This window comes from Myotis nattereri (genome assembly GCF_964212035.1).
Source record: "Myotis nattereri genome assembly, chromosome: 12".
Lineage (NCBI taxonomy): Eukaryota > Metazoa > Chordata > Mammalia > Chiroptera > Vespertilionidae > Myotis > Myotis nattereri.
Genome location: NC_138087.1, coordinates 45,199,971 through 45,213,225, shown reverse-complemented (window position 1 = coordinate 45,213,225; position 13,255 = coordinate 45,199,971). Strand labels below are relative to the sequence as shown.

Here is a 13,255-nt window from a genome sequence, read left to right as displayed (position 1 = left end):
CAGTTCAATGGACTCTTAACACTGTAACAGCTACACCAGTAAGCAATGATGAAAATAAACTTTTTTTAAAATCTCATTCATTCGATGTGACATCAGACACTCTGCCCGTGAAATCTGAAATGCATTACAAAGTTCATAGTATTTGAAGAGAAAAAGAAAAAGAAAAAGTAAAAAGGGCATTTACTACTTACCCATCCCTCCACAGCCTTGCCCCCATTCCCCTGCAACTATGCTCTAGGAGTGATTACTTATATTTACCTCATTTATAAGATACTTAATCCTCATCTATAATAATAAAAGCATAATATGCAAATTGACCAAATGACTGAACAGCAGAACGACCATCCAGATGACCACGCTATGGCACCCATTGGTGCCAGGCCAGCCAAGGCAGGTGCAATGCCATTGGTCGGGGGCCTGGCTATCGCCCCATGATCGCCCTGCAGAGGGCGGCCCAGGCCACCGGCCACTAGGGCGATCGATCAATCTGGGGGGCTCCATGATCGCCCCAAAGAGGGAGGCCCAGGCCACTGACTGGCAGTGCTGCGGCTGATGGGCGGGGTCTCCCTCTGTGGGGGCGATCCATTGCAGAGCCCTGACTGGATGGGCAGGGCTTACCTCTTTGGGGCAATCAATGGCAGAGCCCTGCGATCGATTGTCCCAAAGAGAGAGACCCAGGCTAACTGGCTGGGGGTGGGCGGGGCCTCCCTCTGCGGGGGCAATCCATCCCAGAGACCCAACTGGGTGGGGCCCACCTCTTTTGAATGATAGATCGTGGGGCTCCAGGACTGTGAGAGGGTACAGGCCAGGCTGAGGGACCCCTTTCCCCTGCCGAGTGCATGAATTTCGTGCACCACACCTCTAGTTTTATATATAAACAAAACAGAATTCAGGATTAGGAGTAGAGATAAGAACCCAATTATGCCTAAGTCCAAAACCAAAGATATAATAAGCCACACAGCTAAAATAAGACAACTAATTTATACCCATGACTAATTAAAGAAAATTAAATTCAAAAATGTACTGTTAATTAATAGACATAAATTCATACCTTTTTATATACAGCTGTTATATCAGAATCCAAAACAATTATATTTCTTAGCTTTGCATTTACTTCAGTTACTGAAGGCCTCATAATTATCTCAGAATCAAGCCCTACGAAAATAAAAGAATGGTTAAATGCCTTTTCTTTCATTTAATAGTTTTGAATTTATTTTTCTGAAATTTTATTACCTTCAATCTTAATTTCAGCAATGTTATGTTTCTGATCTTGAATAAAGATCTGTAAACATGATAACTCTGCTAAGATCTGCAAGGTAATATCTTCATGCCTGTATCGTCTTGAAGCTGCAATAAAGTCATATTGTAAAACGTAAGGAAAAACTTATAGCTACCTCGCTACACTTAAGTAAAATATCACAACAAATAAAAGTAATGCTAGAGAAAAACCTGATTTGCAATTCAACTGAAAACAAGCAAGAAATTCCCTTATAAATTAGGAATTCTAAAAAAACAATAAAATCTAATGAAAACAAAAAGCCAAACAAAAGCAAACGGGGACACACACAAAAAAGGATGCTAGATGAGGCTAACATCTGAAACTAGGATTGCTGACTACCAAATAATAAATCTTTTGAGAGTTAATAATTACTAGGTGATACCTGTCATTATTAAACTTGCAAATTTTCCCAGCTTAAAAAGTACTCTAATTTAAAAATATACACTGATATTACTCAAAAATTATTAGCTCTATTTTTTTAATTTAAAGTAATGATATTAAATGCATGAATTTTAATATAAACCAAATACTTCTACAGTATAATCTTCAACTTAAAAGAATGATAGAATAAATTAAAACCACATTTTCTTCAGCAGTAATCATTTTCCTTTACTATTATTTTCTAAAATTAGCCTGGTATATAATGAATCTTTCTAGATTTTTAAGTTAGGCAATAAAATTCTGAAGACAATATTGTAAGTTAACAGAGCCAAAGATAAATTTATTAATCTACTTGGTTAAAAAAAAAAAAAAAAAAAGAATTTTAAAGAAACATACCTATTTTTTTAATGACCTCTCCTTTGTCTTCTGTCTCCGCAACATGCAACGAGGCTGACTTTTCCTCCAATTGTGGAATGAAATTATTAAAATAGTTTATTGTATTCAGAAGTGCTTCCGTATGCAAATGAATATCCAGAGAGGAAAAATTCACCTAAAGAACAAAGTTGATTTTAGTACTATGTCAATATTTATTTGACTGCTCTGTTTTAAGGCACTAGGCTTTGTGGTACAAAGGATCCAATTTATAATATTCCATTTTTATCCTCAAGGATCTTAGAGTTCTAGCTATAAAATAAATTTCATAATATATTATTCACTTAGAAATACTATACCTAATTAAAAAATTATTATTCACTTATACCTTAATCAGTTGTTCAACATTATTATAGGAACTTCTCAAGTTGGGTACATTCTTTTCAGCCTACCCAAAGAGAATAAAAAAAATCTGTTAGAAATCTTTAAAAAACATATGTAAATACAGGTATATAATGGTCCTAATAGACATGTATAAAAAACTTCCAGCTATTTATATGTATAATTACCTAAATGAACAACTGCTTCCACAGAGCAAAAGAAATTTGGCAGATGGCAAGTATTAAGTTATCAAGAGTAAAAAATCAAATATTATCAAGTATGGAGAACAATCATTGTCATCAACAACTATGTAAGGTCCTTCCTAATTCTTCCTGTATGTGAAAACAAAATTTGTGACAGAATTGTCCACTAAATATCTAAATATTCTGGTTAATTACTCTTTCAGCATTATCTTACTATGAAGTAATTATTAAAATAATGTGGCACTTACATAAAGATAGGTCAATGAAAACATGGACTAAATCGTAAGTATATCACAGTATATATAAAAACACACATGATAAAATGGATATCCTAAGTCAATAGAAAAGAGATGACACCAGGAGTCACTGACACCAGGAAAATTAGGTAATTTCAGACAAACTGTAGGAAATATATGATGTGAGATGAAGTGAAAGCTTCATCTCACATCATATATCACAATAAATAGGATAAAGATTAAAGAGTTTCTTTCTTTTTGATACCCTGATGGGGGAAAAACTGCAGGTTATTTCTACTTAGATGAAGACTTCTCATTTGCTATATGAAGTGTTCTATTTAATAGAGCACAAAACAAAAAACTCAAAGTTTTAAGCATTATAGGGATTCCAATAGAATCATGATTAAACTGAGTATCACTAAACTTACAAAATTTGATTTAACATTTCAGCTGCACATTTACCACAGCAGGCAGAAATAAATGGTACTGCTTACCTTCACATACTCCAGTGTTAACAGATCTTCCATTGTGTTATCTAGTGTTGTAATCAAATAAACTGGCTTTTCATTTACATCTAAAAATAATTTTTAAAATTATTCTTTCATAGTAAAACTAAGTGAGAATAAATGCAAGCAATGCTATTAAACATAAAATTGGAAAAGAAGAATTTCCTATATCAGTTCAGAGCTTTGGATTCTATCTTACCCAGGTCAGGTCTATTGTCCTTTATTTTAAACTCTAAAAATGTAATTCTCCTCACAATTTCTTTCCCTTCTCTTATGCAAAATGCTAAAAACTCTATCCTGCCAAACCTAGTTAGAAAGTAAGGTTAAAAAAAAAAAGTAGCAATCAGTTAAAAAAGCATGATGGCTAATATGAACAATGAAAAGATATGAAGAGAATTCTGGTCCTAAGCTACTGAAATAGCTTCAAAAAAAATTTATCAGACTCCCAGAAAACCTAATTGTTGAGAAGAAATCAACTAGGGTGTTATGAGAAACTAAGTTTTCCTGTTTATTAATATAGATTAAAATAAACCCTATACCATATAATCAGAAATTACTAGTTGTATTATTGCTTCTATTCAAAATCTATTAAGTGGGAACCTGCTAGAAAAGAGTATTATATATAAAGCCCATAAAATTATCATCACCAAATTACTTATGCTGTAAGAAATTAACATCTAGATTCTGGAAGGAAGGATTAAAACAATCATACTACTCTTGAGGAAAAAATGCAACATATTCCACAGAATCCTCCAAATTTAAATAGATTAAACTGGCAAACCTTTAGCTAGATTCACCAAGAAGAAAAGAGAGAACTCAAATAAATAAAATAAAAGAGACATTATAAGAGACAGCTCATAAATACAAAGGATCATGAGACTTCGTATTCATGAAAAATTATACACCACCAAACTGGACACATAGAAGAAATGGATAAATTCCCAGAAATATACAATCTTCCAAACCTAAATCATCAAGAAACAGAAAATAGCCCGACTGGTGTTACTCAGTGGTTGAACGGCAACCTATGAACAGGAGGTCATGGTTTGATTCCTGATCAGGGCACATGCCTGGGTTGTGGGTTTGATCCACAGTAGGGGGCGTGCAGGAGACAACTGATCACTGATTTTCATCATTGCTGTTTCTATCTCTCTCTCCCTTCCTCTCTTAAATCAATAAAAATATATTTTAAAAAAGAAACATAAAATAGTAAACCAATTACTAATTAGGAGATTCAATCAACGGTCAAAAACCTCCCAACAGCCGAAACCGGTTTGGCTCGGTGGATAGAGCGTCGGCCTGCGGACTGAAAGGTCCCGGGTTCGATTCCGGTCAAGGGCATGTACCTGGGTTGCGGGCACATCCCCAGTGGGAGATGTGCAGGAGGCAGCTGATCGATGTTTCTCTCTCATCGATGTTTCTAACTATCTCTCTCCCTTCCTCTCTGTGAAAAATCAATAAAATATATTTTAAAAAAAAAAAAAAAAAAACAAAAAACCTCCCAACAAACAAAAGCCCAGGACAGACTACTTCACTGGTGAATTCTACCAAACATCAGAGAAGAATTAGCACCAAATACTTAACAAACTGAAAAAAGCTGAAGTGGGGGGAAAAACTTTCAACTCATTTTAAGAGGCCAGCATTCCCCTGATATCAAAACCACACAAGGATGCCACAAGAAATAACAATTATAAGCAGTATCCCTGATGAACATTGATGCAAAAATTTTTCACTAAAATATTAGCAAAGTGAATTCAACAACACATTAAGATTCTACACCATGATCAAGTAGGATTCATTCTAAAGATGTAAAGATGATTCATTATCCACAAATCAATCAATGTGATCTACCACATTAACAAAATAAAGGATAAAAAGCATATGAACATCTCAACAGAAGCAGAAAAGGCCTATGACAAAATTCAACATCCATTTATGGCGAACTCTCAACAAAGTTAGTATAGAGAAAGCATCCCTCAACATAATAAATGCTATATATGACATGACCCCAGTTAACATCATACATACTAAAAGCTTTTCCTCTAAGATGAGGAACAAGACAAGGATGCCCACTCTCACCACTTTTATTGAACATGGTATCAGAAGTCCTTGCCAGACTATTTGGTAAAGAAAAGGAAATAAAAGGCATCAACATTAGAAATAGTTTGTCTTGACGATCATCAATCATTCAGAATTGTCTTTAAGGGGAAAACCCAAAATTATAAGGAGGAAATATGAATAATACCCTCCTAAATGCCTAACATAGGAAATGGAAATATTTTCTACGGTATCATTTAATTTATCAATTATGATTATGGGACATAAAATGTTAGTGGTAGGTAAAATAATGCCATGCTCCCCTCTCCAAGGATGTCTGTGCTCTAATTGCCCAAAACCTAAAAATATCTCAATGACAAAATGGACTTTGCAAAGGTAAAGTTAAGGAGAAATTATCCTGAATGGTCCATGTATGCCCAATCTAATCACGTTTGTTTTTAAGAATGGAATCAGAAGCCAAAAGAAGTTAGAGAGATGACAGCATAAGAAGGGTCTAATACCCTTTCTTGTTCTGAGATATAGGGGATTATGTGCAAGAACCCAGAGATTCCACTAGGAGTTAAGGACAGTCTTTACCCAACAGTCAGCAGGGAAATAGACTTAAACCACATGAACTGAATTCTGTCAAAGCCTGAGTGAGAAAGGAAATGAAACTTCCCTAGAGCAGGGGTGGGGAATATCCAGCTAGAAGAACATATAAGGCCCTGCCAAGGCATTAGGGGTGAGTTAAATGTTTGACCAAATATAGCAGGTTAATTTTTAAGTTGATAATTTTGTATGGCCCACAAATCCTATATAATAAAAACTTAGTATGCAAACTGTCCCCTCAACCAGGAGTTCTTCTGGGAATTTGACCAGGGGGCAGGGCAGCCAGGAGAAGAAAGGGAGTACCCCGGCCAGCTCCCACCAGCCACTAGGGATTCTACCAGTGCACGAATTTCATGCACTGGGCCTCTAGTGATGTTATAAATATCCAAATGGCCCTTTGCAGATAAAGGGCTCCCTACCCCTGCCCTAGAGGCTCCAAAAAAGGAATTACTTTTGACACCTTGATTTAAGCTTGTAGAGACTTATGTCGGGCTTCTGATCTAAAGATATTTAAGATAATAAATTTGTTGTATTGTTTTAAGACACTGAGTTTGTGGTAATATGTTATAGTATCAACTAGACGCCCAGTGCACAGGGATCAGGCCTAAGCCGGCACTCAAACTTCCTCTCACAGTCCAGGACTCTCTCAGTCTGGGACCCCTCGCTCCTTACTGCCCGCCTGTAGCAGAGGTGAGAGAGGCTCCTACCACCACCACTGCATTTGCCAGCCAGAAGCCAGGCTTGCTGCTCCTTAGCACTGCTGTGGTGGCGGGAGAGGCTCCTGTCACCACCGTTGTGCTCGCCGTGAGTCCGGCTTCTGGCTGAGCGGTGCTCCCCCTGCAGAAGCGCACTGACCACTAGGGATCAGTTCCTGTGTTGAGTGTCTGCCCCTTGGTGGTCAGTGCGCATCATAGTGACCAGTCATTCTGCTGTTCAGTCGATTTGCATATTAGTGTTTTATTATATAGGATAGGAAACAAATTCAGTGTTGAAGGCTTAAGTTAAATAGATTTAAAATTTAACCATGACTGCCCTAACTGGTTTGGCTCGGTGGATAGAGCGTTGGCCTGCAGACTAAAGGGTCCAAGGTTTGATTCCGGTCAAGGGCATGTACCTCGGATGTGGGCACATCCCCAGTAGGGGGTGTGCAGAAGGCAGCTGATCGATGTTTCTCTCTCATTGATGTTTCTGACTCTCTATCCCTCTCCCTTCCTCTCTGTAAAAGGTCAATAAAAAATATATTTCAAATAAATAAAATTTAACCATGACTATTTTATTGTCCATGATAATAAAAAATTATCTTCATTTTCTATCTGGTCTACCTAGATTCCCAAGTGTAAAATATAAGATTATATATATACTAGTAGCGTGGTGCATGAAATTCGTGCACATTAAAAGGTATTTACTTAGCAGAAATATTTTAATATTGCTATTTGCCCTTTCTCTATAATAGAAGTGTGAGAGATGAAAGAAAATTAGTAAAATGTATATGAAAATAATATATAAATTTATTAATAAACAGTAACAAAAGGATATAACAGCAACAGAGGCATGATATAAAAACGACAAAAATATGATATGAAAACAAAAACATGATATAAAAACAACAGTGATGCAAACAATGACTGATAAAGTGATTCAACTTATTCTAATATCTCCTTGTACACCACATTAAGAGTGAAAACACTTTCAGAGTGCTTGACTAATTTCCCTGTGATGAAGTATTTAGAACTTTAACTGTAACATCACATGCTCTTCAAACTCGAGAGAAAGCAACATATAACTGACCATGTGCAAAAACGGGTTTAGATAGGAATATTCCTACTCTGTCTAGTTTGTCCTTGTGATTTATTAATAATCATCACAAATGCTGGCATCATGGAAAACTGCCGTCGAATTAATTTAAATGGGAGACTAGTGTGAGATGGAGACAAATCAATTCTTGGAATCAGAACAACCTCTCCCCTGCAGATCCTGTTAATTACTTCAGCTTCGATAATGTTAGGTCGTAATCTTTTGATAATAAATCTGGTACCATTACAAAGACCCCATTTACTATTGAGATTTCTCAATAGCATGATGATTGCACCACTTTCAATTTTAACTTATGACACAGCATTCCCGAAGGAGTAATACTATTTAGAAATTCGATGGCAAAATTTTCCTTTTCAGCATCATCTGTTGAATCAATGGAATCATCACTCAAATATGTGTGAAAATCTCCATCGAGTATATCCAAAATGTCTTCATTTAATTTTTGAACGTGCTCATTTTTTTTTGACAGAGAATTGCATGTTTAGGTATAATTTAATATTATCTATAGATATACTATTTCCAAAGGTAGCTTCAATAATAAATCCATTACAAATCATTTCACAGGGGATTTCAATAATATCCATTCCTAAATGAAAACTGCTATCAACTTTGCCATCTCCAAGTTTTACTAACTATTCACTATAAGCAGAGCCCTTTGATCTCATATTTGTTGTAAGAGACAACTTTCTGAAACATCCCCAAACATTACAGTACTTTAAACTCGTTTGTACTATGGCCGATCCCATAGCATGTGGTACAATACTGAGACATTGTCGAAAATCCCCTCCAAGAAGAACTTTCCCACCAAATACAACATTCAAATTCATAATTTCTCTTAGTAATCGTACTATGGCATTCGTAGCATGACTGAATGCCATGATGCATTCATCAATAATGAGAAGTTGGGCCTTTTTAATAGTTTTAGCAACTTCACTGTTTGTATCAATGCCGGGAGCCGGTCCATCCTTGCTGTTTCAAGGGACCTGGCATATATGGCATACTGTTCTTAATATGTTTGCTCACCTTCTTGGCACTATGTGTTTTAACCAAGGTCACCTCTCTGAGAAAGGTTGTTTCCCCAGGTAGGGATTTTCCCCTGAAGTTAGGGAGGGAATAAAACCTCTTAACTAAGTGCCAGGCGGGTAATTAATCACTTTAACTACGAACAATCATGCTTAAGCTACATAATCTTTACTCCCTGGAATGGAGATAAGAAACGCCCTAACCTTTGGAATAGAGATTGATAGGATTGGAATCAACTGGTATAAATACAGATGTAACAAGACAGAACTTAGAACACAGAACCTAGACAGAACCTGGAGACAAAAGAACTTCTCTGCAGAGAACATGGCAAAAGATCCTGGACTGAACCTGACTACAGAAATTGGCAAGAGAACCTGACTAGAACCTGGTGACTGAACCTGGCTGGAGAACCTGGACAGAACCTGGCTGGAGAACCTAGCAAGAGAACATGGACACAGAACCTGGCTGGAGATCCTAACCAGAACTTGGCTAGAGATCCTGGCTAGGCTGCTAATCAACTGAACACTGTCTCTGTGTCATTCCTTCTTCGCCGACTCCGTCCACACCTTTGGGGACCCCTGGACCTGCTGGGGTTGGACCCCAGCATATCAAGTCTAGAAATTGAAGTTTCATTTAATGGAATTGGTCATTTATATTGGGAATGAAAGGTTCTTCCACCGAGAAGTAAATTTGCAGCAATTCCTGTAGATGCTGTGGGTAAAACAGTACCACCACAACCTCTAATATAATGTATTAAAACTTTATTGTGGGGAGCCGCTATAGTGTTTCGGGCTGATGAAAGAGCACAGTCCTCTCATTGCCACATGCAAGACCCAGCTTGGAGGGCAAGGCCCTCCCAGCACAATTATAGCCAACAGCTATAGCTGTAAGCTTGAACTTATGGTCGAAACACATGGCCCCATGTGCCTGAGTGATGTAGGCTTGATAGAGTTCAGGTGCATGTAGTTGAGTAGGATTGAAACCCAGGAGAACGTTGTAAACATCTTGGTCATGCCCTTACTTTGCCTTGTGGCATCTGCTATAAAATAAAGACATGGCTCTGGGCGTGGTCGCTGTCTCTCAGAGAAGCACGGCCCACCGAGACCCAGCTTTCATTCTCTTGTCTGTCTTTTCTAAGCCTTTCAGCCGCCCCCATTCAGGTTCACCCTTGGCCGTGCTGGTGCAGCACACTTTATAAAGATATGCCTCCACGCTCCGAGGGCGGGTTCCCTGCCTCAAACCTCGCCCTTACCAAAACAGCTTCGGGAAACAGCTTGGGAGAGGGTACAGCCGTTTCCAAAACAACCCCTGCAGGACTGACTTCCTTCCAGTTGGTTGCACCTCAGGTCGTGATGTTACAACCAGGGTTCTTATATAAGTAGATATATACTAATTCATAATATAATATTTTTCTGAGAATGTTTTAGCAAATATACTTATTTAATGCCTAGAGTATTAAAAACTCTACAGTAGGTAGTCAAATAGTAAAATTACTTATTTTAAAACAGAGATTCTTACCCAAGTATTCTGGGCATTTTAAGCAGAATTCTTTCAAAAAGGCATTGGCTTTCAAATCAAATGTTCTAAGTTCTACTTCCGTGCCCAATCCTAAGACAACAATTTCTACCACAGGTAGTTCACAATCTTCAACAAGGTGATAAAATTGAATCGATACCTGGAGAAGAAAAAAGAAACGATCATTTTTTAAATCAAACAACTGCTTATGTAGATGATGGTTACATATGGATTTATGAGGTATACATATGACATAAATATGTATTTAAAATTTAGGAAAGATTTTATAAGCACACAAACATACAATATACACACAAAAAAAGGAAAGAAGGACAACAGAATAACATCTGGATTCAGCTTAAATAGAATGAAAGCAACAGTGCCTATTAGTAGTAACACTATATAAATAAGTTGTGAATAGAAATAAGAACCAAATATCAATTTTACAATGGTACATACCTCTGGCACTTCAAATCTTATTTTATACTGAATCATATTTTTTGAACAATCCAGCTCTGGAATCTTATTTTGTTGATAACTTTTAATGCTAGCTGTTGACTGAAAATATTCTTCCACGGGACTACATGGTGCATCATAAAATTCCTCCTCTGACTCTAAATATCAGGGAACATTATTTAAGTCAATAACCAATGATTTACTTAATAACACATTTATAATTTTTCTAAAGTAAATATGAACACTAACACACTAGGGTCTTTTTTTATTAATATAAAGATAAAAAAAGAAATCTTAAAAATACAGAGATTATATCTGAACAAATAACACTCTTGATGACAAAAAGTATTGAAAATTATAAAATGCAATGTTTACCTTAATGAACATCACCTTTTAAAATCATTGGTCTATCTAAAACTGGTTAAATTTTATAGCAAATGACAATGTGAATAATTACGACATTATGAATATGCAGAGGAACACACTAACATGCTCATTCTACCTGGAGATCAAAAAAGGACTTAGTTACAAACTCTGCAATATTAAAGGCAGAAGGCAGGTCTGGAAGTTTGAATGAATAAACTGAGATGGAATACTATGTCATACACACACACACACACTAGAGGCGCAGTACACAACATTCGTGCACAGAGAGGTGGGGGGGTGTCCCTCAGCACAGCCTGCATCGTCTCACAATCCAGGAACCCTCAGGGGATGTCCACCTGCCAGCTTAAGCCAGCAGGTGGACATCCCCAAGGGGTCCTTAGCTCTACTGAGGAGGCGGGAGAAGCTTCCTCCACAGCCACTGTGCTGGCCAGCCATGAGCCAGGCTCAAGGCTTTTGGCTGAGCAGTGCTCCTCCTGTGGGAGCACACTGACCACCAAGGGGCAGCTTCTGTGTTGAGCATCTGCCCCCTAGTGGTCAGTGCACATCATAGCAATCGGTCGTTCTGCCGTTCAGTTGATTTGGATATTAGGGTTTTACTATATAGGACTAGAGGCCCGGTGCACAAAAATTTGTGCACTGGGGGGAGGGGAAGGGGAGAGGTCCCTCAGCCCGGCCTGTGCCTTCTCGTAGTCTGGAAGCTCTCGGGAGAGGTCCACTTGCTGGCTTAGGCCCGCTCCCCAAGGGGATCGGGCCTAAGCTGGCAGTCAGACATCCCTCTGGCAGCCCGGGAGCCCTCGGGGGATGTCCACTTGCTAGCGGGGAGCAGGCATAAGCTGCAGTTGGACATCCTTAGTGCTGCTGAGGAGGCAGAAGAGGCTCCCGCAACCACAGCTGTCCTGGCAGCCTTCAGCCTGGCTTGTGGCTGAGCAGAGCTCCCCCTGTGGGAGCACACTGACCACCAGGGGGAAACTCCTGCATTGAGCGTCTGCCCCCTGGTGGTCAGTGTGTGTCATAGTAACCAGTCATTCCCAGTTGTTCTGCTGTTAGGGTCAATTTGCATATTACCCTTTTATTATATAGGATAGAGGCCTGGTGCATGGGTGGGGGCTGGCTGGTTTGCCCTGAAGAGTGTTCCGGATCAGGGTGGGGGTCCCACTGGGGTGCCTGGCCAGCCTGAGTAAGGGGCTGAGGGCTGTTTTCAGGCTGGCCATACCCAGGCTGGCCAAGCCCCTCAGCAGGGACCCTCACCCCATGAGGTGTGGCCAGCCTGGGTGAGGGGCTGATGGCTGTTTAAAGGCTGGCCAAGCCCCCTGGCGACCAAAGCTCCCAGCCTCTCCTTTTTTTTTTCTTTTCTTTTCTGGGATTTATTTATCTTCTATAATTGAAACTTTGTAGCCTTGAGCAGAACCCAGGTCCAGCCAGGGCAGGCGGGAAGCTTGGCTTCCTCCATTGCCCGGGGCAACCCAAGCCTCCTGCTTGCTACAGTTCTGTGGCCACTGCCATCTTAGTTGGGTTAATTTGCATACTCCCCCCTGATTGGCTAGTGGGCATGGCTTTTGCATATGGCTTGAGTGAAGCAGAGGAATGGTTAATTTGCATGTTTCTCTTTTATTATAAAGGATATCACACACACACACACATACATATATATATATGATTATAAGTTTTTAGAATTTGTTATTGAAAAAGAACTCAAAAACTAGTAAAACCATTAAAAGAAAGTTTAAAGGAAGCTAAAACCAGCTAAAATATATCCCTAATAACCTAAGACTGCATTTAGAGTAGATAATCTCACAAACATCCCCTCCCCTCCTCACCCCTCTCTACCCTTCCCTCCTTGTCACCACACACAAAGGAAAACATGCTCTAGAAACCTGAGAATCAACATAGCAATTTGTTATTTAACACTTAGCAATTTTAAAAGTCTTAAAAACTGAAAAATACATTTTTATTTCCAATGTAGCCAAGAAAAAAGCAGTTTTTTGATGTCAAAATATTTAGCAGTTTTCATGTTTAAGTATATATTAAGACTTGATTTTACTCCTTTAATAAAAA

At 38.5% G+C, this 13,255-nt stretch overlaps 1 protein-coding gene across 2 annotated transcripts in view; it reads right to left on the bottom strand.

Moving 5' to 3' along the window:
* The window catches only part of VPS13A (vacuolar protein sorting 13 homolog A), a 193,649-nt gene that overhangs the window by 103,316 nt on the left and 77,078 nt on the right, over positions 1 to 13,255 (bottom strand). For both annotated transcript variants that reach the window (XM_081103070.1, XM_081103071.1), the window contains exons 25-31: positions 10,817 to 10,971; positions 10,361 to 10,517; positions 3,347 to 3,426; positions 2,421 to 2,480; positions 2,057 to 2,210; positions 1,234 to 1,347; positions 1,052 to 1,155 (exon numbers count right to left, since the gene is read on the bottom strand). In XM_081103070.1, coding sequence (XP_080959196.1) covers positions 1,052 to 1,155; positions 1,234 to 1,347; positions 2,057 to 2,210; positions 2,421 to 2,480; positions 3,347 to 3,426; positions 10,361 to 10,517; positions 10,817 to 10,971 — 824 coding nt within the window. The remainder of the gene's footprint in view (positions 1 to 1,051; positions 1,156 to 1,233; positions 1,348 to 2,056; positions 2,211 to 2,420; positions 2,481 to 3,346; positions 3,427 to 10,360; positions 10,518 to 10,816; positions 10,972 to 13,255) is intronic.